Below are 27,333 nucleotides of genomic sequence, written 5' to 3' on the forward strand. Positions count from 1 at the left end.
CTATTTGTCACCATATTTGTAGTCATTCCTTGTTAAGTGAGGCAAGTTCCATTTGCACGTGGAAGACACTCAAATGAAAACCATCATGAACACTTTGGCTCATCTTCAAAGACAGGGGACATTCTGGAAGAACGTGTGTTTTAAAATACACTATCCCTAAAAGGGTTAGTGCAAGGAATAGATTGTTTTTTCTTTGTAGTGACGTCCATTTACAAGAAAAAATAATTAAGCAGTTTCAAAGAAACTGGAAACCTCGTGACCCTGGTAAGCTGCACACAAAGGAGGTCACATGGTAGTCTCTGAAAAAACAATCATGCCTGGAAAATTATGTTTAAAAGTTTGTTTTGGTTCTGCTTTGAGAAGGAGAAAGACCAGCTGCCTATGAAAAGAAGACAGCAACCTTTTGTCCAGAGCCAGTGTGCAGCTGGCAGTGAATAAAAGTTGATCAGCATGTGAGAATAGAGTACCTGCAAGTGCTTCTGAATCCTGAGGAAAAGCAGTGCAAGTATCATCAATTGTGTCACAGATCAGCACTGGAAAATAACTATAGCCAGGACGCCATTTCAAGGACTCCCCACTACCTTTCCTTTTCTCTTGAACCATTGGCTTTCAACCTTTGGCAGAATTTCTTTATTCTTGTTATTTGTTTTTGTGTGTATGGAGGTGGGTGGACAGATGGAAGCTTAGGTATCACAAAAGATGAACTGGGAGACTTCCATATTTCATATTGCACATTAATAAGATTTGACTTTCTATTTGACAAGACTAGATTTTCTAATAAACTACTACATTTGTTGTTTGATTTGATTTACTGTTGTCACATGTATTGGGACACAGTGAAAAGCATTGTTTTTTTGCATGCTATATGGACAAAGCATACCATTCATAGAGTACAGAGTGCAGAATGTGTTGTTGAAGTTGTTGCTGGGCTGTTAAGATCAACTTAATACTGTATGGCACAGTAGCACTGTGGTTAGTTCCAGGGACCTGAGTTCGATTCCTGGTTTGGGTCACTGTCTGTGTGGAGTTTGCACATTCTCCTCCTGTCTGCGTGGGCTTCCTCCAGGCACTCTGGTTTCCTCCCACAGTCCAAAGATGTGTGGGTTATGTTGATTGGCCACACTAATAAAATTACCCTTTAGTGTCCTGAGATGCGTGGGTTAGTGGGTGAAATATGTAGGGATATGGAGGTCGGGTGGGATTGTGGTCGGTGCAGACTGAATGAGCCAAATGGCCTCTTTCTGTACTGTAGGGATTTGACAAGTTAAGTCTATTCAAAAATCTGATGGCAGCAGGGAAGAAGCTGTTCTTCTGTTAGCTCGTACATGACCTCAGACTTTTCTATCTTTTTCACAACAGGAGAAGGTGGAAGAGACAATGAAATTTTACTGAAGAAACCTGGTTGAAGTTTCTTTCATTCTGGATAATAGTACCAAAGTTAAACAATTGGCAATTTGGTGAGGGAATCAAACTTTTAAACTATTGGTACAAGCTGTGGAGGAGAGAGGCTAGTCAAACTGCACACTCCTCCCATCCAGGTCGTAACAAGACTTGAAAAACTGAATCAAGTTGGAGATAACCAGTGAGCAGACAACTGCCCAGAGCATTGACATAGTTAACGTACTTAAGAAGTCAAAAATGGAGAGATTTATTCTTCAACAGGGATTCAGGGAACTCAATCTAACAGCCAAGAGATGGAGACTCGAAGTTGACTGACCTTTCCTGATTGAAAAGAATAATGTAGCATCCTCATCACAAAGCAGGAGTCATAACTAAATGTTCATGCTTTACCCAGAGTACAACTATTAAAACAATCAAACCTGAAAACTGGTGAATTGTCAGTTTGAAAAACTCCTGCTGCAAGCAAGCTTTCCAGTTTATATTGTGCCACAGGTGCCAGAGGTGCATTTGTGAGTGAAGAAATAAAAGCACATCTGTACCACCCTGTGGCACAAATTAGCTACTACAGGAACATGGTCTTTTAGAGAGGCAAAATGAAGAATAGACTGGTTTGCGTTCAAATAGACACTGGGGGCAATTTGAGCCCACAGGAATGGTGGCACATGCTTAAACTCCAGAGAGCGATTTGCACTGGCAAGTTTCTGGGTTCCGATCTTCCTGGCCCCTTGCCGGTCGAGTGACATGAACACCATCACAGGACCACAGTAAGTTTATAAACTTTACTTATTACTGCAATGAAGTCAGTGGAAAATTCCCAAGTCGTTACACTCCGGTGCCTGTTCGGGTACACTGAGGGAGAATTTAGTATGGCCGACGTACCGAGCCAGCATGTCTTTCAGACTGTGGGAGGAAACCGGAGCACCCGGAGGAAACCCATGCAGACACATGGACAACATGCAGACTCTGCACAAACAGTGGCCCAAGCTGGGAATCGAACCCAGGTCCCTGGCGCTGTGAGACAGCAGTGCTAACCACTGTGTCATTTTAACACAGAAGCATGTTATTAACAAGCATTCTCTCAGGGACTCCACCCCCACCAGATATCAGTGAGCGCCAGCCTGCCGTCACGCCGGTACCATTAATAACAGGTTCACAGAGATGTAAACATGTTGTGGGGGTTTCCCCAAGGTTGTAGAAGTAAGTATAGCCTCCAGGGGAGTTAGACATGGCCAGATTCTTTCATTGCACTAAGTGTTGGGAGGTTGATGTACGGGTCATGCTGAAAAGACTGGCGCAGAGGACTCCCTTTCTCTCAGTATTGTGACACTTGGAAAGTTTTTGGGAAAATTCCATCCAATATCTCTCTATACCAAGGAAATGGAAAAGGTGCAACATGGATTCACTAAGATGTTCACTGGTAGTGGGAAGGAGTTGCAGTTATGAAGAGAGATCCAGAAATGGTAGATTGGTTAACCAGAGTTCAGATGAGTGAAGAAAAACCAGGCCCAGATCGTGAAGGATTATGAGAAGATAAGACAAGGTCAATTTTGGCAGAGTTTCTTTCATCAGCACGGAAGTCAGCAACAAGAGGTCACACATTTAGGGTCACCAACTAAATGATGAAGCTTTCAAAGAGAAATATTCAAGGGTTATAGAAAATAGTAGGAGACATTAAATTTGAAGGCTCATATAATAAAAGCACCAAAGTCAATTTGATGGGTCGAATGGCCTTTTTTTATTGAGGGTTTTCCATTTTACCACAAGATGCAACAAATTCCCAAAATCTAGGATAATATTTAGTGATCATTATTCCACACGTACACACAGAAAAAACTGGCAAATACTCATACAAATGGTTCAGATTATCAATCATTGTAATCGTTGTGATCAGTGTCTCCTTTCATACGGATAAAGAAGGAATACCAGAATGAGTGGGGATCTCAGGATAACCAGTTAAAGCCATGAGAACATGGCAGCATGGTACACATCCTCCCCCGCAGGATAACAAAGAAAGAGCTACACAATATATCGGGTCGCTTATGGGTGAAAATACAACCAAATACAACCTAACTCAGCATCCCAAAGCCTCCAAACAACGCAAGGAAAGGGGGAACATGAGGATACAGCCATCAGTACACGATGTGTTGTGGCACTGGACACTCTTGTGTACAGGAGCCAGTAAGCCAAAGATTCTTACACTGCACCGAGACTCTCAACACAACAGACCTCACTCCTCTCCAGCCATATCAGAGGTACCATTCAGGCCCCACCATCACTTGAAAACTTCAATCATTTTCCACCAAGGAAACCTGACCAACAAGGAGAAGAAAAGTTGTCAAGACATCCGTCAATGGGATATCTTGGGAAGAAATACAATTGTCCTCCTCTCGACAAGATAAGGGAAATCCTCTAGAATTTAATACAACAAATCAGAACCCGTACCAGTACCCACCTACCCAGATACAGAAAGATAACTGCAGAGGATTTGCCAATAAATGCCAGGCATGGTCGAGCAGTTTATAATGGATATCAGGGACAAGATAGTCTCACCTCATAAGAAACAGAATACTCCTCTAACCTACTTAATCAAGCTAAACTTGATGAAGGGCCAACAGGCCAAGGGTACTCATATCACTGTCATATAATGAACAAAGCAAATGACACCTATCTCTAGGCACCCCAGAAACACCACTTCGGCCCCACCATCAACGAGATTCCACCCATTTCTCCTCATCAAAGAAACCCGAATTATAAAATGATTCCATGAGCCAAGTAATTACATAACCACTATCATTACCCACGCGGCCAATACAGAAGACCAACCCAAGAAAGGCTAGATATCCAAGCATCAGCTCACAATGGCCAGGCGTGCACGAGTACATATTTTTCCTGACTTCAACAACACCAGAGGCACCAACGATAGGGGGAAAAAAAGCCAATCTTTTCCCAGATCCATGATCTGTCTGGACTTCACTGCAGACAAGCAAGGATTCCTTGATCTCAAAATAACAAAAATAGAAAAGGAAAATGCAACATCAGTTCCAACAGAGGTTTTCTTCACCACAATGAGGACTTAAAAGGCCATATCCACCACCTCTATACCAAGCCACCTAACCGCTACCCGAATGTGTTCTGACTCGTCTTATTTATAAATCAATTGAAGGGTACCAAAAAATATACTTGCTCAGTGTAAATGCAAGGATTAAAGCACATCAAAAAAAAACAGGTAAATCCTGCACAATCCTCATGTCAAATACCCATGCTCCCAATGGAAAGGAGACTGACAAACTATACTCAAACAAAGAAATATCACCATACTGCAAACACTGAAACCAAAGAATTAGAATTTAACACAGGACCAGAAGCAGGGAGGCCAGACCACACTCTCCGATACCACACATCAAAACCAAGTGCATTCAACGAAGGCCTCCGTCATTCCACCACTGGAGCATGCTGATGGACGATTATCATCAGAGTAAAAATGGACAATCCTGATTTTTGGAATACAACAGGCCACAATGCCTCCACGCTCAAATATCATAGCCTTGTCATTATTATTTGAACCTAATGTGTATAATCTGTGCTATTTTCCTGGAAGATCCTGGCTAAATTTTGGCAAAGGGGAGCTGAGTTCAGTCAAGAGAATCCTCATTTTGCTCAGGCAGCCAGAGATTCCCAAGTCGGGGCCCAGTTTATAGTGGCAGTTTTGCTGGTGAGCAGGTCTATGCTTCAGCAGTGCCACAGGCATCAGGTTGATGCCTACCATTGTAGTGAAGTTGTGAACATAGCCTTGGATCCCTGACAGATTATTGGTGCTCACATCAAAGACAATATCACAAAATCAGGATTAATGATGAACTGCAAGATAATATATCCAATGGAGCTTGATAAGACCAAAGAAATGATTGAATCGTTAAGCATCATTCAGGACCCATCGAGACTTTCACCTAGGCTTCGGCCCCTCCACCATGTTGTTGTCCCAAAGTCCCAATAAGGAGAAACTTAGGGCTTCGCAGGTGGCCAAGACCCAAACAATGAGGTCAAGGCTATGTATAATCACTGGTTGAAGTCTTCGACCAACCCCAGGCCCCAATGACCAGACACAAGATGCTTCATCGAACTTCAAATCGAGATTGTCAAAGAGTGGCAACTCGTTCTCAAATTCAGCTGGGGAATTGATCCCCAGCTCCTCTTGGAAGACTGGGCACATGGTGATTCCTTCTCCACTATCTGCAGGATGCAGCAGGATTGCCAGGGACTGAGGGTGAGCCCCTATGGAGGAAACTGTCCTCTCGCCTGCTAGGATTCTCTTCTCCCCTTCATCAATTTTCTTTAGAATATCTCACAGTTCATCAATGTGAGCACCAATAACCTGTCAAGGAGTCAAGATCATGTCCACAACTTCACTTACAATGGCAGGCATCAACCTGATGCCTGCAGCACTGCTGAAGGATAGGCCCACTCACCAGCAAAACCGCCCCTTTTAAACTGGGCCCCTACCTGGATATCTCCGGCTGCCTGAGCAAAATGAGGATTCCCTTGACTTAACTCAGCTCCCCTTTGCCAAAATTTAGCCAGAATCTTCCAGACACATAGCATAGATTATACACATCAGGTTCAAATAATAATGCATTGTACATCAGGATAACAATAGACTAAAAGACGAATAGTGCAACAGCTCACAAAAATGCAGCCGCTCCCACACTTACATCATGTCTATTTTGGAGTTGTATTTTTATTTCTTTTGGTTCATAAGAACGTAAGAAATAGGAGCAGGAGTAGGCTATCTAGCCCTTCCAGCCTGCCACGGCCATTCAATAAGATCATGGCTGATCTGAAGTGGATCAGTTCCACTTTCCCGCCCTCTCCCCATAACCCTCAATTCCCTTGTCTGTCAAAAACCTCTCTTCCCGTGACTTAAATATATTTAGCGAGGTAGCCTCCACCACTTCAATGGGCAGAGAATTCCAGAGATTCACCACCCTTTGAGTGAAGAAGTTCCTCCTCAACTCCCATCTAAACTGTCCCCCCCCTTATCTTGAGGCTGTGCCCTCTAGTCCTGCTATTCTTTCTCAGCGGGAAGAATCTCTCTACCTCTACCCTATCCATCCCCTTCATTATCTTATACGTCTCTATAAGATCCCCCCTCATCCTTCCAAACTCCAACGAGTACAGACCCAGTCTATTTTGTCTCTCTTCCTAGTCCAACCCTCTCATCTCCGGTATCAGCCGAGTGAATCTCCTCTGCACTCCCTCCAAGGCCAATATATCCTTGCGCAAGTGCGGCGACCAGAACTGCGCACAGTACTCCAGCTGTGGCCTCACCAGTACCCTGTACAGATGAAGCAAGACCTCCCTACTTTTATATTCTGTCCCCCTCGCGAGAAAGGCCAACATTCCATTTGCCTTCTTGATCACCTGCTGCACCTGCAAACCGGGTTTTTGCGACTTGTGCACAAGGACCCCCAGGTCCCTCTGCACTGTAGCATGCTGCAGCTTTTCGCCTTTTAAATAATAATCCCTCCTACTATTATTTCTGCCGAAGTGAATAACGTCACACTTGCTAACATTGTACTCCATCTGCCAGGTCCTCGCCCACTCGCTTAGCCTATCCAGATCCCTCTGCAGACTTTCCACACCCTCCACGCAATTTGCTTTACCACTCATCTTCGTGTCATCAGCAAATTTCGTCACCCTACACTCAGCCCCCTCCTCCAGATCATCTTTGTCAATGGTAAATAGTTGAGGCCCCAGCACTGATCCCTGCGGCACTCCACCAGTCACAAACCGCCAACCAGAATAGCACCCACTGATACCAACTCTCTGCTTCCAATGAGACAGCCAATCCTCTTATCCACGCTAACACCATACCCCCAACTGTGTGCACCCTAATCTTCTGTCGCAACCTTTTATGAAGCACCTTATCAAATGCCTTTTGGAAATCTAAAAACACCACATCCACCGGTTCCCCTCTTTCTACCGCACTAGTCACATCCTCATTGATATCCCATAAATTCGTCAAACACGACCTCCCCTTAACGAATCCATGCTGTGTCTGCTCGATCAAACCATTCTTTTCTAGGTGCCTCACTATTTCTTCTTTGATGACGGTTTCGAGCATTTTTCCAATTACAGACGTTAAACTAACCGGCCTATAATTCCCTGCCTTTTGTCTGCCATCTTTTTTAAACAGCAGCATAACATTAGCCGTTTTCCAATCTTCCGGCACTTCCCCGGAATCCAGCGAATTTTGGTAAATAATTACTAAGGAATCCGCTATCACCTCTGCCATTTCTTTCAGAAACCTGGGATGCATTCTATCTGGTCCTGGGGACTTGTCCACCTTCAGGCCCATTAGTCTATCAAGCACTACCTCTCTCGGGACAGTAATCGTATTCAGGCCCTCAACTCCTACCATCCTTCTATCTTTAAGATCCAGCAAACTATTCGCATCCTCTTCCATGAAGACCAAGGCAAAAAACTTATTTTAAGCCTCAGCCATTTGCTCATCTCCCACCGCTAAATCCTCCCTCTCATCCTCTAAGGGTCCAACATTCACTCTAGCCAGCCTTCTCTTCTTCATATATTTGTAAAAACTTTTACTGTCCTTTTTTATACTTAGTGCTAGTTTAGCTTCATAGTCTATCTTTGCTTTCATTATCACCTTCTTAGTCATCCTTTGTTGATTAAATTTTTTCCAATCTTCTAATCACCCAGTACTTTTAGCCACTCTGAACGCATCATCTTCCCAAAAGTATGCGCAGTGGGTTTGTTGATCGTTCATGCTCCAATTACTCAGCTCTTATAAAGGTAGTTTACTGTCTGACATGCAAACAAACAAGCCTTTTTCAAGACTTCTACAATTTCACAATACATTGGAACAAGTACTGTAATGGGAAATGTGATGCGACAGCCAAAATCTTAACCAATCATCTCCACATCATTGTTCACTCTCCCACAACTAACTGAAAATGAAAACAAATTCTAGACCCAATGCACAATTTTTAGGAATATGCTTTATCCAGAGCAATTATTATTGTTGGAAAAGGTACTGATTTTGTGGGTGTTGTAATTCAGTGATATCGTTGCACCACTGACTGTGTTTAAGACCCATCATTCTATTCAATCAGAACTCACTGCATCCCACACCAAGTGTCTTCTCTCACTCCTTGACTACACTCTCCTGTAGATCCAACTGTCCAAAAGATGTGCTGGTTAGGCTGCATTGCCCATGCTAAATTCTCCCTCAGTATACCCGAACAGGGGCCGGAGTGTGGCGACTCAAGGATTTTCACAGCAACTTCACTGCAGTGTTAATGTAAGCCGATTTGTGGCACGAATGAATAAACTTCAAACTTTTTGAAGCTCATCTATCATCAATTGCTTCTTTTTTCACCACTCTTTCTGTTTTGATTAAGTACTAAATGTGGCACCAGCAATTGGCTTTTTTAACTTTCTGTATCACTGTTTCATTTCTTGACTGGAGAATGGGCATGCCAGTTTCTGCTGAGTGGTGGTTGGCATTCTGACAGTTGCTGACTACGCCAGTATCATATCTTCAACGTTTCTATACTTACCTTCTATGTTTCTACATTGAATGCAATCAAGAGGTGGCTGCATACAGCACTTGGGGCAAACAGGATCAAAAGTTAGGCTATTGAGTTCGATGATCAGCCGTGATCTTAATGAACGGCAGAGCGGGCTCCAAGGGCCAAATGACCTCCTCCTGCTCCTAGCTTCTATGTTTCCATATTGTGTCATGGGATGGTCGAGCAAATACAAAGTTGTTGGCATGGGAATCACTCAGATAGACCTAATTAACTAATTATGGTCAGTTTAAGAATAAATCATACCTCGTTTATGTACACATCTTTGGCTTTGGTCAAATCAGAGAAAGAGAGAAAAGTCACTTGTCAGAATTGAGGGGGATGTTCACTTCTAAGTGGCTTATACTTAGATTTGTCATTGCTTCAACCCATTCTCTATCTTCATGCAATTATCATCACCTCTGAGTCACCAAGACATTCTGACATGTAACATTCATTAGTCATCATCCACTAAGTTCTTGAACCATACGACTGACCAGATTTGACAATGAGTGAAGTCTGGCACTGATCCCGCACATGATTGATTTTGTGACTGCCACTGATATTGCTCATTCAGAAATATCAAATTAAAGTTTAAAATAAAGCATGACCAAATGAAAATCTGATTAGAAGGAACCAACATCAAAATGAAACCGCTGGGTTAATTCTGAAGAGCCTGTACTGCAATGTAATAATATTTCACGGGCTCTTCAGCACATCGATATTAAAAATGTGTGTCTCAATCCAAAAGTCACCAGTATAACATGATTATAAGCTGTGTGAGCACTGCCTTCAATCAATTGCTGTTCTCTGCATTGCGATTCACAGATGTCCAGATGATGGGTGTGAGCCCATTTCAGCAGCCAATTACATCATAAAACCTCAGGATTGCTCCGGGCGGAATTTTCCAAGTGTCAGGTTCTGACTAAACACTGGGCTGTTTCTCTGTGGAGAAAGAGGCAGGTTTTCCATCAAGATCTTCCCACACTTCGCCATGTTAAAGCAGGATTCTATGTTTTGCGCCATCACTGAGGGGCAAGGCCAAAAGACACCTGCAAGCCAGGCTACAGAGGTCAGGGGTGACCTTTTGGGTGCCTCTCTCAAATTCACGTTCAATGACCCCGCAATCCCCATCAATTGGTGGCATCAGATCTTCAGGACATTGACTTTGCATACTGGAGCATCGTCATCACCTCCCAGCCTACACCAACCCCACAGCAAACTCCAGGATTGGGGCATTGGAACTCATCCAATATGGCCCCTTCCCCACAGTCCCCCCCCTCCCAACATGAAGCAAACCACTGCTGTGGGGTTGCCTGTGGACCCTATTCCCTTCTGGCCCAATCCTCTTGGCACTGTCAACCTTGCAGTGTCAAAGTGGCTGACCTTGAATATCCAGGGAGGTACACTGGGCTATGAGCCTCCAGCATGGTCACCATTTTCAAGACAAGTGACTCCCGTTAGTGTTGTGTGACATCATGCTAACAGGTGGGAACATATGATGTTCCCTGAAAATGTGGCGTTAAATAAATGGCAATCGTATTCTTGCCCTTTGCTGGGTGTGAACCTGATGATAGGGGTTGGGGGATGGGGGAGAAGGGGTTTTGGGGGGGGTGGGGCAGGGGGTGGAAAATCACAAACTGAGAACTCCCCTGCGCAAATTTCGGTCTGCCTCTCTCACAAGAGCTTCTGGCCACAATGGGATTTATGCTTGCATCAAACAGTGATAGAAGATTGCTCCCTCCATCTTAGTTTCACTCTCACTTGCCTGCAAATACTGTTGTTACTAATTTTTTCAATAACACACATAGACTCTTCATCATTCATCAAAGCATCTACTTTCTGATGTGAAACAGTGTCCAGTCCAATCAGAAGAACAAGGATCAAGGGCCACTTCATGCTGAAAAATAAAACAGTACATTCACTCTGTTAGATCTTGTGAAACGTCATGTTGTTTATGTAGTTTTAAAGATCTTTCATTCCAAGTAAGGACTATTCCATGTTCATATTAGAATCTGAAATTTGACCCTTAGTTTCAATGGACTTCATAACCATGAGAATTAAATAATTAGACATTTGCAAGCCAACTACGGATGTCACATTACGCACTTAAATAGGAACAAGTGTTGTTTTCAACAGCACACTACATAACAAAAGAATCCTTATTTTCCTCTTAACAGTCCCAAAAATATTTCTGCTTTTTCTTGTCCTGTTTTTGCTTTGAACAACTGACTTTCTTACTTGAGACCGCTTTTGGGACAGTCTGACCAAGCATCATTTTCTAGCCAACTCACTGATTCATAAACTGACTATATTTGCAGTTGGCATAGTGGTTAGCACTGCTGCATCACAACGCTCAGAATCAGGTTCAATTCCGGCCTCAGGTGACTGTGTGGAGTTTACATGTTGTCCCTGTGTCTGCATGTGTTTCCTCAGGGTGCATCAGTTTCCAACCACAGTCCAAAGATGTATGAATGAGGTTGATTGCCATGCAAAATTGTTCCTTAGTGTCAGAGGGATTGGCAGGGTAAATACATGGGGTTACGAGAATAGGGCCTGGGTCGGATTGTTGTCAGTGCAGTACTGATGGGCGTAATGACCTCCTTCTTCTCCTTCTTAAGGGATTCTGTTATTCAAATTCTGACATTTCAAAATTCTAACAATTACACTGACCCATCATGTGGCCATTCATTGTACAATGTCCAATGGGCAAGGATCTGAACTGTTGTAACTCAAGGCAGGCAGGCAGGTGAATAAAGATTTGCTCAGTTTCAATTTCAATCACATGATCAACACTTTTCAACAGGTTTGTCCTTACATAGAAACATAAAGCAAGAGTGGGCTACATGGCCCTTTGAGCCTACTCCGCCATTCATAATGATCTTCCAACTCACGAGCCTGATCCCACCTTCTCCCATATTCTTCAGCCCCAAGGACCATATCTAATTGCTTCTTAAAATCACAACATTTTGGCCTCAATTGCTTTCTGTGGTTTGTGAAGAAATTTCTCCTCACCTCAACCATAAAAGTTTTATCCCCTTATCCTCAAACTATGACCTCTAGTGCTGGACTCCCCACCACTGGGAACATTCTTTCTGAATCTACCCTGTGCAATCCTGTTAAAATTTTATCAGTTTCTATGAGGTCCCTCTCACTCTTTGAAACTCCAAAGAATATAATCCTAACCAATTTAGTCTCTCCTCATACGACAGGCCTGCCATCTCAAGATGGTCAGGTAAACTTCTGCTGCACTCCCTCTACACAAGGGCATCTTTCCTCCAATAAGGACACCCAAATTGTATACAACACTCCATATGTGGCCTCACCAATCCCTCTACAACTGCAGCAAAACATCTCTATCCCTATACTCAAATCCTTTCGCTGTGAAGGCCAAGATACCATTTGCTTTCTTGACTGCCTGCTCTACCTGCAAGTTTACTTCCAACAACTAATGCACGAGGACTCCAAGGTCTCACTGAATATGCACCTCCCTCAATTTACACTTATTCAAATAATAATCTGCCTCCTATTTCGGCTATCTAAGTAGATAGAACACAGAAAAACTACAGCACGAACAGGCTCTTTGGCCCACAAGTGGCGCCAAACATATCCCTACCTACTAGGCTTACCTATAACCCTCTATCTTACTAAGTGTACTTACCCAAAAGTCTCTCATAAGACCCTATCGAACCCGCCTCCACCACCACTGCCTGCAGCCGATTCCACGCACCCACCACCCTCTGATAACCTCACATTTATCCCCATTATACAGCTGTTGCTGCCATGCAAATGCCCACTCACTCAGTCTGTCCGTATCACACTGAAGCATCTCTGCATCCTCCTCACTTTGTACCATCTGCAAATTTGGAGATAATACATTTAGTCCCCTCATCCAAATTATTAACATATAATGTTAACAGTTGGGATCCTAGGACAGAATCCCTGCGATATCCCACGAGTCACTGCTTGCCAATCAGAAAAAGACCTATTTATGCCAACTCTTCACTTGCTTTCTGCTAACCAACTTTCTATCCATCTCAAGACACTACCCATAATCCCACGCACTTTAACTTTATATAGTAATCTGTTACGTAAGACCTTGTCGAAAGCCCTTTGAAAGTCTAAATAAAGCAGATACACTGGTTCTTCCTGGTCAACCCTACTTGCTACATTTTCAATGAATTTCAGTAGATTTGTTAAGCATGATTTCCCTCTCATAAATCCATGCTGGCTTTTCTGATAATACTACTGCTTTCCCAATGCTGTGCTATGAAAACCTTCATAATGGACTCTAGCAACTTCCCTGCTTATCAATGTCAGGGTCACTACAGTACAGTTACCTGTTTTCTCTCTACCTCCGTTTTGGAAAAGCAGGCTCACGTTAGCGACTTTCCAATCTGTAGAAACCATTCCACAGTCCAAAGAATTTTGGAAAATGACCACCAATGGATCTCTTCACATACCACGGGACACATTTCAAAATCTTTATCAAAGGTCCGTTGACCAAATTTTAGAAAGAAAACGCCTGGCACAAGATTAAACAAATTCAAAAAAAATCTAAGGTATGAAAAGGAACAATGCGCTGAGCAGAAAGACATTCAATGATTCGTAAACAAAGGTGAGTACTAGAGTGTGATCCGGTGAGAGCATGTGTGCACGCATGCCTGAGTGCGTCTGTGATCGGGCGTGAGTCTGAGAAAGTGTGTGTGTGTGCGCATGTGCTTGCAAGAAATTGGGTGAGTGTGCGCGTGTGTGAGAGAGAGAGAGTGTGTTTGTTTATGTGTGTGTGTATATGAGTGCTTGGGTGTGAGTGATCGGGAGTGCGTGTGTGTAAGAGAATGTGAGTGCATGTGTGATCGGGTGAGTGTTGTGTGAGTAACGTGTGTGTGTGTGTGTGTGTGTGTGTGTGTGAGATAGAGAGTGTGAGTGAGTGAGAGAGACAGAGTGAAAGAGTGAGCGAGAGAGAGAGAGAGAGAGAGAGAGAGAGAGAGAGAGAGTGTGTGTGTGTGTGTGTGTGTGAATATGAGTGATCAGGTGCGTGTGAGAGTGATCGAGAGAGTGAGAGTGATCAAGAGGGAGTGTCAGGCTCACTTGCAGTCTCAGGGTGCTCACTCACTGTGAAACTGGATCAAAGCATAGAACCATACAACATTACAGCAGAATAACAGGCCTTTTGGCCCTTTCTGGCTGTGCCGAACCATTTTTCTGCCTCATCCCACTGACCTGCACCTGGACCACATCCCTCCCAATTAATGTCTCTCTCCAAGTTTTTCTTAAATGTTAAAAGTGAGCTCACTTTCACCACTTCATCTGGCAGCTCATTCCACACTCCCACCACTCTGTATGAAGAAGCCCTCCCTAATATTCCCTTTAAACTTTTCCATCTTCACCCTTAACCCATGTCCTCTCGTTTTTTTTCTCCCCTCGCCTCAGTGGAAAAAGTCTGCTTGCATTCACTTTCTCTATACCCATCATAATTTTATACACCTCTATCAAATCTCCCCTCATTCTTCTTCGCTCCAGAGAATAATGTCCTAACCTATTCAACCTTTCTCTGTCACTCAGTTTCTCAAGTCCCAGCAACATCCTTGTAAACCTTCTCTGCACTCTTTCAATGTTGTTAATATCCTTCCTATAATTAGGTGACCAAAACTGTACACAATACTCTAAATTCAGCCTCACCAATGTCTTATACTCAATACTTGGGATTTATAAAGGCCAATGTTCCAAAAGCACTCTTTGTAAGCTATCTACCTGTGACACCACTTTTCGGGAATTCTGTATCTGTATTCCCAAATCTCTCTGTTCTACTGCACTCTTCAGTGTCCTACCATTTACCTTGTAGTTACCTTATCATTTGCCATCTGATGGCGCAAGGACTGTTATCTCTCCCTTCCTCTTATGAGCTCTCTGATCCCTCAACCCACACTTACGTAAGAACATATGAAATAGGAGCAGGAGTAGGCCATCTAGCCCTTCAAGCCTGCCCCGCCATTCAATAAGATCATGGCTGATCTGTCGTGGCTCAGTTCCACATTCCCGCCCTCTCCCCATAACCCTTAATCCCCTCGCTTATCAAAAGCCCATCAACCCGCTTCTTGAAAATATTTAGCGAGGCAGCCTCCACCACCTCAACGGGCAGAGAATTCCAGAGATTCACCACCCTTTGAGTGAAGAAGTTCCTCCTCCACTCCGTTCTAAACCGCCCCCCCTTTATCTTGAGGCTGTGCCCCCTAGCCTACTGTCCTTTCTGAGTGGGAAGAGTCTCTCCACCTCTATCCTATCCATCCCATTCATCATCTTATACGTCTCAATGAGATCTCCCCTCATTCTTCTGAACTCTAACGAGTACAAGCCTCGTTTATTCAGCCTCTCCTCATAGCTCAACCCCCTCAACTCCGGCATCAGCCTAGTAAACCTCCTCTGCACTCCCTCCAAGGCCAAAATATCCTTGCATAAGTACGGCGACCAAAACTGCACACAGTACTCCAGCTGTGGCCTCACCAGTGCCCTACACAGCCGCAGCAAGACCTCCCTACTTTTATATTCAATCCCCCTCGCGATGAAGGCCAGCATCCCATTCGCCTTCCTGACCACCTGCTGCACCTGCAGGCTGGGTTTTTGCGACTCATGCACAAGGGCCCCGAGATCCCTCTGCACCGTCGCCTGCTGCAGTTTTTCGCCCCATAAGTAATAGTCCTTCCTACCATTATTCCTACCAAAGTGGACCACCTCACACTTGCCAACATTAAATTCCATTTGCCATTTCCTGGCCCATTCGCCCAGCCTATCTAGATCCTTCTGCAGACTCTCCACACCCTCCGCGCCATTTGCCGTTCCACCAATCTTGGTGTCATCAGCAAATTTCGACACCATACACTCGGTTCCCTCCTCCAGATCATCTATATAAATGGTAAATAGCTGAGGCCCCAGCACCGACCCCTGGGGCACTCCACTAGTCACCAACTGCCAATCCGAATAGCAGCCATTAACCCCCACTCTCTGCCTCCTATTTGACAACCAATCCTCTATCCACGCTAACACCCTACCCCCCACTCCATGTCCCCTGACCTTCTGCAATAACCTCTTGTGAGGTACCACTTCCCAGCCCATGCTTCCCCTCTCCACCCTCACGCCCCCTCTTCTACCCACGCTGTCCCTCTCCCATCCACTGTCTCTCTCTCTCTCTGATTCCCATACATAGCTTGAGCCATCCTCATACACGCCCTGCCCCATCCTTGTATCCACCTCCCTTTCTCTTCACACCCTCCTCCCCATCCTTACACCCTTCTCCCCAATACTTCCATTCCCCCTGCTCCATCTTCACATCTTTTCTGCCAAGTTCCTATCCTCACACCCCCTCTCCCCCATTCTTGCACCCCCTTCTCCTCTTCGTCCTTGCTCCCCCAGAGATCCAGAGGCCTTGAAGGCCGCAATGCAACCCAAATTGAACAAGCTTCCTTTAAAAATTTTGGACTGTTCCTATTTTTTCAGACAGCAGATGTTGATTTTATTGTTGTATACTTGACCCATCTCGTTTATTCATTTCCGACTCCATCCCTTAGCATCCCTTTGTTCATTTAATCTGTCTGGTCTTCACCAAATCAGAGACGTTATTTGATTCTTCTCCCACACCCCCAACTTTTCCCAGCCTCTCCAGCGACTAAAAACCCACTGAGCTGAAAATCCACTGAGCTGATGTTACAAGTGTAACGTTGCCCGTTCTGGCAAAATGTCACGAATGTGAAATGTCACCTGTTTGTCTTTCCAGAGATGCTGCCTGACCTGTTCAGGGTTTCAGACATGTTCTGTTTATAGTTGCAGTATCTGCAGTGGTTTGCCTTTTCAAGTTGCTCCAACTTGTATCAACAACTGTGCTCTCCAAATAGGACTAAGTTGAAGCATTCACCTTTGTTCAAACCAAGTGTGTGGTTTAATGTCAAGTAGTGGGATGGTCATGGCTTCACAATCAATTTCTGGAACTGCCAGTTGCGCAAAGAAAAATCCTCAACCATGGTTGCTTTCCCAAACATGATCCATCAAAAAAGTACTTCATTGGTTGTGAAGCACCATGGGATGTCATGAGGTCAAAAGGATACTGCTGTCTTATTTCTAACTCCTGCTCCATGCAGACAAATTAAATGAGAACCAAATTAAGTTAGGGTAACATCTCTTCTCCCTTTAGAGAAGTGTTGGAAAATCAGAAATAATTAAAAATCAATGTTATCTCAATCAATTTGGGTGCTTCATTCATTTTTTAAAAAAATTTCCCACATCTAAGTTGACAGGCATCATCATGAGCAGTGACAATTCATACATTTCATCAAATCATATCCTTTGTCAAAGTAATATTGCACATGCAATTTGACAACATTGAAACTTACTTCACTTCAACTGCAGGGTAATATTACATCTTGCATGGAATAACACTGCAGTGTTCCTCAAATTCATTCCCTTCCTGATGTTAGGTGAAGCTAATTTCATTCCTCCTGGCAACAACTCATTCCAGTCCTTCATTTCCGTTTCCCCTCAAATTATACTCAGTTGTTTTATTTGTATGTTGCCTGGAGCTGCATATCATACCTCTCAAATGTTTCTCTCAAATTATCACTCACAATCTTTGTTTCCCATATCAATTTGTTTCAGGACCATGACAGCTACTTCCAGTAACCAGATTAAAGAAGGTTATGCTGACAATATAGATTCAATAAATTAACAGTAAACTTGGGAATTGTATGCATGTGCAAGTTATAATCAAACTTCAACACAGTTTGAATAACGATCTTAATTGCCCAATATCCACTCTTGGAGTTTATAAGGCCTCCAGACCCCTCTAACTGACAGCAGTATAATACTGTTCTTTCTCCTATCCTGTTGCAAATGAAATTTAAATCCAAGCAGGAGACATCATTATGATAAGCACTGGCATTCCTGTTCATTTTGAAATGTTTATGTACTTGGTTGTCTACCTTTGAAACATACAGTGAAAAATATGGGAGCTATTTCAAAATAATTACAGATTAGAAAGACCACTTGGTTTCTATTAATTCATCCATTCAGAAATGTTTTACAAAGAATTATACAACCTTACAGCCCATTCATCCTGTGCCGTCAGAAGAGTTACCAAATAAATTCTAAGTTCCCAGTCTTGCACAGTCGCCTTGTGAATTTTTCCTTCTCACAAAAATATCCAATTCGTTTCAAAAAGTTGTTGAAAATTATTCTCACTGCCCTTTCGGACAGTGCATTCCAAATCATGACTATTCACTGTGTAAGATGTTTCATCTATTTCTGCTTATTTTGCGAATTATAACTGATCGACACGGTGAAACAGTGGTTGGCACTGACACCTCACAGCGTCAGGAACTCGGGTTCAATTCCAGCATTGGGTGCCTGTCTGCATGCAGTTTGCACAATTTCCCATGACTGCGTGGGTTTTTGCCAGGTGCTCCAGTTTCCTCCCACACTCCAAAGACGTGCGGGTTAGGCAGATAGGGCAATTTAATGCGGCCACTAGTTTCAGGAGAATTGGCAGAGTAAATATGTGGTGTTACAGGGATAGGTATTGGGTGGGATTGATGTCGGTGCAGGCTCAATCGTCCGAATGGTCTCTTGCACTGTCGGGATTCAATGATTGTATCTTTAATCTGAATCCTCTGATAACTAACATTGCAGAAAAGGATTAACAGTAGCACACATTGGAATGGAAATTATCCCCATATACTTCAAGTCTGCATCCTCCAGGCTTCAGGAAACAGTAATGAGGACCATAATGGGGGACTGGTCTGGATGAGAGACAGCAATGGTTTCCATCCCAGGCCATCAAGGATGTGCACGACAATGTAATACAGTAGATCAGTGGCTGCATCAATTTTATGGTGCGTGGAGGGCCAAAAGCTATCCCATTGGAATTCTGAAGTCCAGCTGGACGTAAATTTGGAAGGAGTTTTTTTTGGGATTCACAGAAGGAAGTCGGTTGAGGCAAGGAAAGGGGGTCTGGATGAAGGTCAAGACAAGGCTGTGATTACAGATGGCCTTATCTGTGATTGACACAATGGAAGTCGCAAGATGATGTGAACAACAAAGCCAGGAAGTTGGCCCTGTCGATGGACTGAGGAATTTAAATGAAGACAGTAATTTTCACAGTAACTTCACTGCAGTGTTAATGTAAGCCTACTCATGACACTAATAAATACACAATAATGAGAGGCTAAGATGCCAGTGAACTCAAGAGGAGAAAGAGCATGTTGAATTGAGACGAAGGCTGATATTGACAAGCATGATTGCTTCTCACTTTGGGGAGGACGCGGACTAGGACTTGGTGGGCTAAAATGTCACCCTTTGTGATCTGAGATATCCTCCTTTGTGTAACACCAGCAGGATGTCTTCTGAGTGATTGCTCTTTGGGCAGGCTGTCGAAGCCCACTGACCAGATTGTGTAGAATGATGGTGACTTGCAGAGAAGACAGACTAATGCTCCTCAAATCCTCCCTGACTGTGTGACTCCTGCCTGACAGGAGCAGTGAACAGTGCCCCTGACCACGATTCCATCAGTATGACTGTGTTGTTACAGTGGGAGGGGTGAGGGGGGACCATTTAGCTGCCATCTTCTCAAAGGGTATAGGATGCACTGGCTTTGCATTTCCAGCCTAAACGCTGGGGTTGGCAGTGCATGCTTCAAGGAAATGAGAGCAGGGAGGCTTTTCTTTTTGAGGTGCAAAACGTGAATTTTAATACAATAAATTGTGAAAACTTGGGTGATCAATCTCTACATCTAGATGTCTTCTCAGGATCCACAGTTGAAGATGAGACAGCTTACTGACTACCATTGCCCTGTTGCCTTGGCGAGCATTCCCTGGGAGGCTGGGACCCTAAAGGTCCGGGCCTGCTTTTGGGCAGCATGGATGCTCTCATCCGAGGAAGGATGCTGACTTCCCTTCCTGATATTCCCAACTTTGCCTTTGTACTCTGGCAGTTGTGGGACGACCGAACCCAGGTGCACATCATCTGACCGGGGCTCAGTAGAGTCCTGGGCTCCAGCATCCCTCTGAGTGCCAGATCGCGAGGTAGTCCCTGCTCCAACAGCTGTGGATCAGTTGTGAGGTGCTCACTAGTGACAGACCAAGAAGCCCAAGGTGTGAGTATCTATGCTGGTGGAGGGTACAGTGACAGCTGTGAACAAACAAAGAAAAACACAGCACGGGAAACAGGCCCTTCAGCCCAACGAGCCCGCGCCGCCATCTTAACAATGTGTTTTTCCTCCTCCACCCTTGACCCATGTCCATGCTTATGGTACCCCCATTGGAAACCAGATTAAAGGGAAAATAATTTAGGGACAATTTGTTCCACCAATCAGCCAAAAAGCACAACTCTGGGGTGTGGGAGGAAACTGGAGCACCCAGAGGAAACCCACGCAACCACACGGAGAATGCACAAACTCCCACAGCCACTGGCCCAAATCCATGGATCTGCACAGCAAACAGTGATAGTCACTGAGCTGTCGTGGTGCCCATCTGCTGGTCCAGTTTTAAGCATACACAAACAACGCAAAGTACTAGGCTACTCTCGAACTTTCAAGAGCAGCCCACGCGCAACCCACCGTGTGCACGCCCTTCGTGAGACAACAAGGTGGACTGACGCACCTGCGGAGTAAAAGAGACCTATCTTCGATGCATGGGTCCAAGGTTTCTCCCTGCTCCGGTCTGTGGTTTCGAGAGAATGGTCCATGCTGCTCAATCGATTAACTTACAAGGGAAGCAAGATGGCTTCAGTGCATGACAGGACCATAACAAGATGAACTTCCGTGGATAGGTTTATGGACGAGAAGGGATTGGTTTAGGTTAGTGGGTCATTGTTTTGTAACTGGTCGGCGCAATATCGTGGGCCGAAGGGCCTGTTCTGCGCTGTAATGTTCTATGTTCTAACTTCCATGAGAATGGCACCATGACTGGACATATTGACAGTTCTCACTGTCTCTTGCCCTCACCTTTCCCCCAGCACAGGTGCATCCCTGCTCCTTCCCAGCCAACTTAAGGATTCTTTCCTTAAATGCAGTGAGGGTCTTCAGCCTGCACCTCACACCAGCCAGTAAAGTGGCTGGGAATGAGATCACTGCATAATTATGATGGGTGCGTTAAAGGGGTTCAAGTGGACATCTGGCTGCACAAAGATGATTCATCTTCTTCCTGCATTGGGTCACCATCCTCTTGTACAGCGAGCCGGTGCTCACTATCACACGAGGTTTGGTCACCTCGCTGGCAGGCCATCTGCCCGTTTGAGGGTTAAGATTGTCACACCTCTGCTCCACCCTATCTCGCATCTTGGTGAGAGCTCCCTCTGAGCCTTCCTGGCTGCTATCTCCAGCACCACCACCCAACCCCACTGTCCCAGTTTGAACTTGGAACAAATGCTGGGGAGTCATTTAAACTGTACCAATTCCAGGCAGCAAATCAGAGGCAGGCCTCCACAAGTACAGTGTGAAACTCGTGAAAATGTTTTTCCAAGTGGCTGAATTTGTGGCGATTTTTCTCGCTGACAACGACAGCAGAATTCTCTCGTTTTCTCACTGAAATCGAGACTGTGGAAAACTGAAAAATTCCACCCTAAGTGTAGGACAGGGCAGTTGGGGCTGCTGTTCATTAGGAGGCAATGACAAGTATCTCAATGACACTTCGAAGGATGTTAAAAGTGGTACAGCAAGAAACAATAAGTTTATCTAAGGGGATGACAGGCTTGGTAAGGCAGGAAAAAGTAGGAAGGTCAAGAACTGTTAAATGGTTGTGTTCAGGGGGGCAGCACACCTGCAAGTGGGAAAAAAAATGAAAGAAGCATGACAACAGCAGCCGGGGAGCGGGGTGAAGAAAAGAGGTTAAAAGTGAGTGAAGAGAAAAAGTGAACACAGAAGAGATGGCAAATTCTGTTCATCATGGACTCAAAACTTTAACTGTGATTCTCTCTCCAAAGATGCTGCCAGAGCTGCTGTTTATCCAGCACTTGCTGTTTTTATCTCAGAAGTGATGGCCCTGACCCCAAAGAAACAGCCGAAATGTAAATGGATACGAACACTGATTCCTTTTCTAACGATTTTGAGGTTGTGCTGATTGATTCAGAGGACACACAATTACAAACATTGCAACATGAGACATGTTTGAGTTTGTGAGCAACAAAATGTACTAAATTCTGAATTAATCTTTGGCTGTCATGTTTGACCATTCAGAAGGATGCTGACTTCAGGTGTACAGTCTGCTCAGTACAGTGATCACGAAAATGCAAGAACTGTTATCCTCTTCTCGATTTGTCAGTCTCTGCAGCTGGAGAAATATCAATCTTCAGAACAACGAACTAAATGCTGTGTTTTTTTATCCCCACATGCGCTTTGGAAGGAAGAATTTGCCAGAAACAGGGACATGTGAAATTTTTTGGACAGCTTTAAACTGGAGGGCTCCAGGTTCCTGATACATGTAAGCAGTGGGAATCCAGGGGTGAAACCATGACCAGCCAAAGAGACTAGCCCAACTGCACTTGGGGTGTGCTGACATGCCAATCATGGGTTGCCCAAGCTGAGATCGGGTAAAGGATCAGGACAGCGAATTGCATTAATGTTACGTTAATTTCAACCTTTCGGCTCAGATGAAGCGTCAGATCAAGCCCAGGAGACAGTGCAATGTTTCATCCTGTCAGCTTGGATCTTGTTTGTCCCTCAACTGGGGACCATGATTGAACTTGATCTGAATTGGGCTTTTTGATTAAAATAAAAGTACTGTCAGCAGTGAGAGTCTAACGCCTTCGTTCAAGATGCAACCATATAAATTGGGGGGCAACGGCCTCATGGCATTATCGCTAGCCTATGAATCCAGAAACTCAGCTAATATTCTGGGAATCCCGCCACGGTAGATGGTAGAATTTGAATTCAATAAATATATCTGGAATGAAGAATCTCCTGATGGCCATGAAACCATTGTCGACTGTCGGAAAAACCCATCTGGTTCACTAACGTCCTTTAGGAAAGGAAATCTGTTGTCATTACCCAGACTGGTCTACCTGTGACTCCAGAGCCACAGCGATGTGGTCCACTCTCAACTGCCCTCTAACTGCAATTGGGAATAGGCAATAAATGCTGACCAGTCAGCGACGCCCATGTCCCACAAATGAACAAAAAAAACACTTTTTTTTCAGGAACTTTAAGTGTCACTCTGGCAGCTGGTACCTCATGCAGTAAATGCAATGATTGTTGAGTTGTTTTACATGATGACATGAGTTGTCAACATTTAGGAAATGGCAGCGAAGTGCTTTGAACATCAAAAATGAGTGACGAACTATGATATATTGGCCAAACCTGATTCATATGGACTCATAGAATCATAGAGGTTTCGAGCATGGAAACAGGCCCTTTGTCCATGGCACCCTTTTTTTTTAAAGCCTCTCAGCTAATCCCAATTGACCACATTTGGCCCATATCCCTCTATACCCATCTTACCCATGTAACTCTCTAAACCCTTTAAAAAAAGACAAAATTGTACCCGCCTCTCCTACTACCTCTGGCAGCTCATTCCAGACACTCACACCCTCAGTGAAAAAATTGCCCCTCTGGACACTTTTGTATCTCTTCCCTCTCATCTTAAACCTAAAATTTTAGACTCTTCTATCTTTGGAAAAATATATTGACTGTCTAGCTGATCTATGCCCCTCAATATTTTGTAGACCTCATCAGATCACCCCTCAGCCTCCGAGACCCCAAAGAAAAAAGTCCCAGTCTATCCAGCCTCTCCTTAAAACTCAAATCATCCAAGTCCCGGTCGAATCCTAGTAAATCTGTTCTGCACTCTTTCTCGTTTAATTATACCCTTTCTGTAATGGGGTGACCAGAACTGTACACAGTAGTTAAAATGACAATGAGGAATAACAACAATAACATTCACAATTTGTATGGCACTTTTAATGCCCTAAGCTGCTTGCGACGAGTTTTAGGTTTTACCACTAAACTGCAATAGACAGATATTCAGAGATCAGGGCTGGAATTTTCTGCTTGTTCATGCTGTAGGCAAGCACAGAGAACTTGGCACCAGTGGGAACAGGCAGAAAATCCCAGCCTGGTTTTAAAGTTATGTCATCAAGGGAAAGAAAGGGGCAGAAAGAATGGAGATGTTTAGGCACAGAATTCCAAAGCTCAGAGTGCCATTTGGCCCATAGAGCCTGCACCGACAATAATCCCACCCAGATCCAGTCCCCATAGCCTCACATATTTACTCTCCTAATCCCCGTGACACTAAGGGGTAATTTATTGTGGCAATCAACTTATACTGCACATTTCTATGCTAACTGGTTTCCTCCAGGTGAAATCTTAAATTGAGGTCATGCTTAATCTCTCAGGTTCATAGGCACTATTTCAAAGTGAAAAGCAGAACTGTGGGGGTTGTAGAAATCTGAAATAGAAACATGAGAGTCACTCACACAGACTCGAAATGCTAACCCTGTTTTCTGAGCCCACGGATGCCGCCAGACCTGATACCATTTGCGGTCTTGTTTTGCCTTGCTAATTCAAAAAAGGACCTGGGAAAGTCCACCCCAGATGTTCTGGCCAACATTCACACACCCCGGACATTCTCCCTTCCACCTTCTTCTGTCGGGTAAAAGATACAAAAGTCTGAAAACATGTAACAACCGATTCAAGAACAAGTCTTTCCAGGTACAGACAGTGTGAGTGGAGAGAAAGATAATCACAGGTTAAAGAGGTAGCTGTAAAGACTTGATTACCTGAAAAGACTCACATTCCAACCTTTACCTTGTAATTGTGTCTTTGCCTACGTATATACCGTGTTTGTGAAACTGACCTCTCCACTCACCTGATGAAGGAGCAGCACTCCAAAAGCTTGTGATTCCAAATAATGTTGGATTTTAACCTGGTGTTCTAAGACTTCTTTATTTTTGAGCTTGTGGAGTATTTGGCTCCTGGTGGAGAGGAAGGGATGGGGAGGCTCAGGTCACAGAGCTGGCTGTCTCTCTTGGAATAACTTACCCCAAAATAACTCTGACCTTTCTTGACTCTATCTGGCTGGCATCATGTGGAGATGCTGGTGCTGGACTTGGATAAACAGTGCAAGAAGTCTCACAACACCAGGTTAAAATCCAACAGGCTTATTTGGTAGCAAAAGCCACTAGCTTTCGGAGCGCTCGCTACTCCTTCATCAGGTGAGTGGGGGTTGTGTTCACAAAACAGGTCTATAAAGTCACAAACTAAATTTACAATATAATGATTGGAATGTGAGTCTTTACAGGTAATCAAGTCTTGAAGAACAGTGACCACAACATCACACAACCCTGCCATAGCAACCTTTGCAAGATAGGCCGGATCATCAACACAGATGCCAGCATCTCACGTGAGAACACCATCCACCAGGTACACAGTACATACTCTTGCAACTCAGCCAATGCTGTCTACTTGATACACTGCGGGAACGGATGTCCCAGGGCATAGTACACTGGGGAGACCATGTAGACACTACAACAACAGATGAATGAACACCGCTCGACAATCACCAGGCAGGAATGTTCTCTTCCTGTTGGGGAACACGACAGCGGTCACGGGCATTCGGCCTCTGATCTTCGGATAAGTGTTCTCCAAGGTGGCCTTCACAACACACGACAGCGCAGACTCACTGAGCAGAGACTGACAGCCAAATTCCACATATGCCGATGGCCTCAACCGGGATCTTGGGTTCATGTCACACTATCTGTAGCCCCTACAACTTGCCTGGGCTTGCAAAATCTCACTAACTGTCCTGTCTGGAGACAATACATATCTCTTTAACCTGCGCTTAACCCACTCACATTGTCTGCATCTTTGAGACTTGACTGCCCGGAAAGACTCGCATTCCAACCATGATTTTGTAAATTGAGTTTGTATCTTTATATGCCCTGTTTGTGAACAGAACTCCAACTCACCTGAGGAAGGAGCAGCCAGCACGCTGAAAGCTGGTGGCTTTGGCTACCAAATAAACCTGTTAGACTCTAAGCTGGTGTTGAGACTTCTCGCTCTCTCTGGCTGGAGCAGCTCCCTCACATTGACCGCTGACCAACAGGTGAAGAACACATTCAGACGAGCAGTCGAGACGCGGCAACACAGGAGGCCAGGGTGCGGGAAAAATGGGGCCAGAATAGATCGGTGCCCAACGGCTGGCACGGACATGATGAGCCGAAGAGCCTCATTCCGCACCATAACGCTATTATAATTCCACCGACTGTCCACTTTTGCAGGGACACTCAGTAAAAGGGAAAGACACTGACCCTGATGGCATGTTTATTTTAAACAAAACTGAGAATGAAAAATTCATTAAATAAACACAAATAAATCCAAAAATAAAACCCCCCCTACCCACCTTCGACATAACATGCCCTCAAGCTGTGAACTCGGGAGGGGGAGTTTAATGAAGGAACTGACCTCCTGGTTTGGGTTTTGAACCTTGTTTTCAAAACTGAGGCGCAATTAAATAAACACAAATAAATTCAGAAATAAACCCCCCCCACCCCCGCCGCGCCCCACCAACCTCGACATAACATGCCCTCAAGCTATGAACTCGGCGGGGCGGGGGTGCGGACGGTTTAAATGAAAGAATTGACCTCCTGGTTTGGGTTTTGAACCTTGTTTTCAAAACTGAGGCGCAATTGACAGCCAAGGGGATTACAACAACAACTGACACGAAACGGAGCGAACAGAATCAGAGGGGAAAATCGCACTTTCTTCGCCGTTCCCGACACCCACCCACCAACAGAAGGCCACTTTACCTCATGATTTTGCCCCCACTATCCGGTCAAGGCCGAGAAGCAGCGGACATTTTTACCGCCGTTTTATATTTTTAAAAATTCGACTTCAACAGCCAGCGCTCGCGCCCTCACTCAGCCCCAACAGACAGCCCAGCCCCGCCTCCTTCCCCGGCGCCCCGCCCCTTTCCCCGTCCCCGCTCCTCCACTGGCCCCAGCGCCCGGCCCTGACCTTGCCGATTGGCCCAAGTCCACGCCCATCATCCTGTTCCCCGAGCCCCCGCCCTGGCTGCCGCCGGCCGCAGGAGCCAGGAGGAGACACCTCAGCTTCTCGCGCCCCAACGTTTTCCACCAGGAGGGACACAGGCCATTCAACCCTTATAGTCTGCACCCACTCTCCGTCAGAGCATCCCACCAGCCCCACGGCCCCCTGAGGACAGACAGAGACCATTCAGCCCATCCAGTCTGCACCCACTCTCCAACCGAACATCTCATCGCTTCAACACCCCCGGCCACAGGGCAGACAGAGGCCATTCAGCTCTTACAGTCTTCACCCACTCTCCAAAAGAACATCCCCTCTCCCAAGCGG

The 27,333-nt window shown here is 44.8% G+C and overlaps 1 protein-coding gene across 7 annotated transcripts in view; it reads right to left on the reverse strand.

The window, feature by feature from the left end:
* The window catches only part of pebp4 (phosphatidylethanolamine binding protein 4), a 417,145-nt gene extending 390,250 nt beyond the window's left edge, over window positions 1-26,895 (reverse strand). For 3 of the 7 annotated variants that reach the window (XM_080217125.1, XM_080217120.1, XM_080217126.1), the window contains exons 1-2: window positions 26,769-26,895; window positions 10,756-10,887 (exon numbers count right to left, since the gene is read on the reverse strand). In XM_080217125.1, coding sequence (XP_080073251.1) covers window positions 10,756-10,887; window positions 26,769-26,773 — 137 coding nt within the window. In that variant the 5' untranslated portion in view covers window positions 26,774-26,895. Of the gene's footprint in view, window positions 1-10,755; window positions 10,888-12,788; window positions 12,844-24,437; window positions 24,607-26,768 lie in introns of all 7 variants that reach the window. The other 4 variants (XM_080217123.1, XM_080217124.1, XM_080217122.1 and 1 more) reach the window with 4 other exon arrangements.
* Window positions 26,896-27,333: the final 438 nt, after the last annotated feature.

Source organism: Carcharhinus amblyrhynchos, chromosome 34 (genome assembly GCF_965287045.1).
Source record: "Carcharhinus amblyrhynchos chromosome 34, sCarAmb.v2.hapA, whole genome shotgun sequence".
Taxonomy (NCBI): Eukaryota; Metazoa; Chordata; class Chondrichthyes; order Carcharhiniformes; family Carcharhinidae; genus Carcharhinus; species Carcharhinus amblyrhynchos.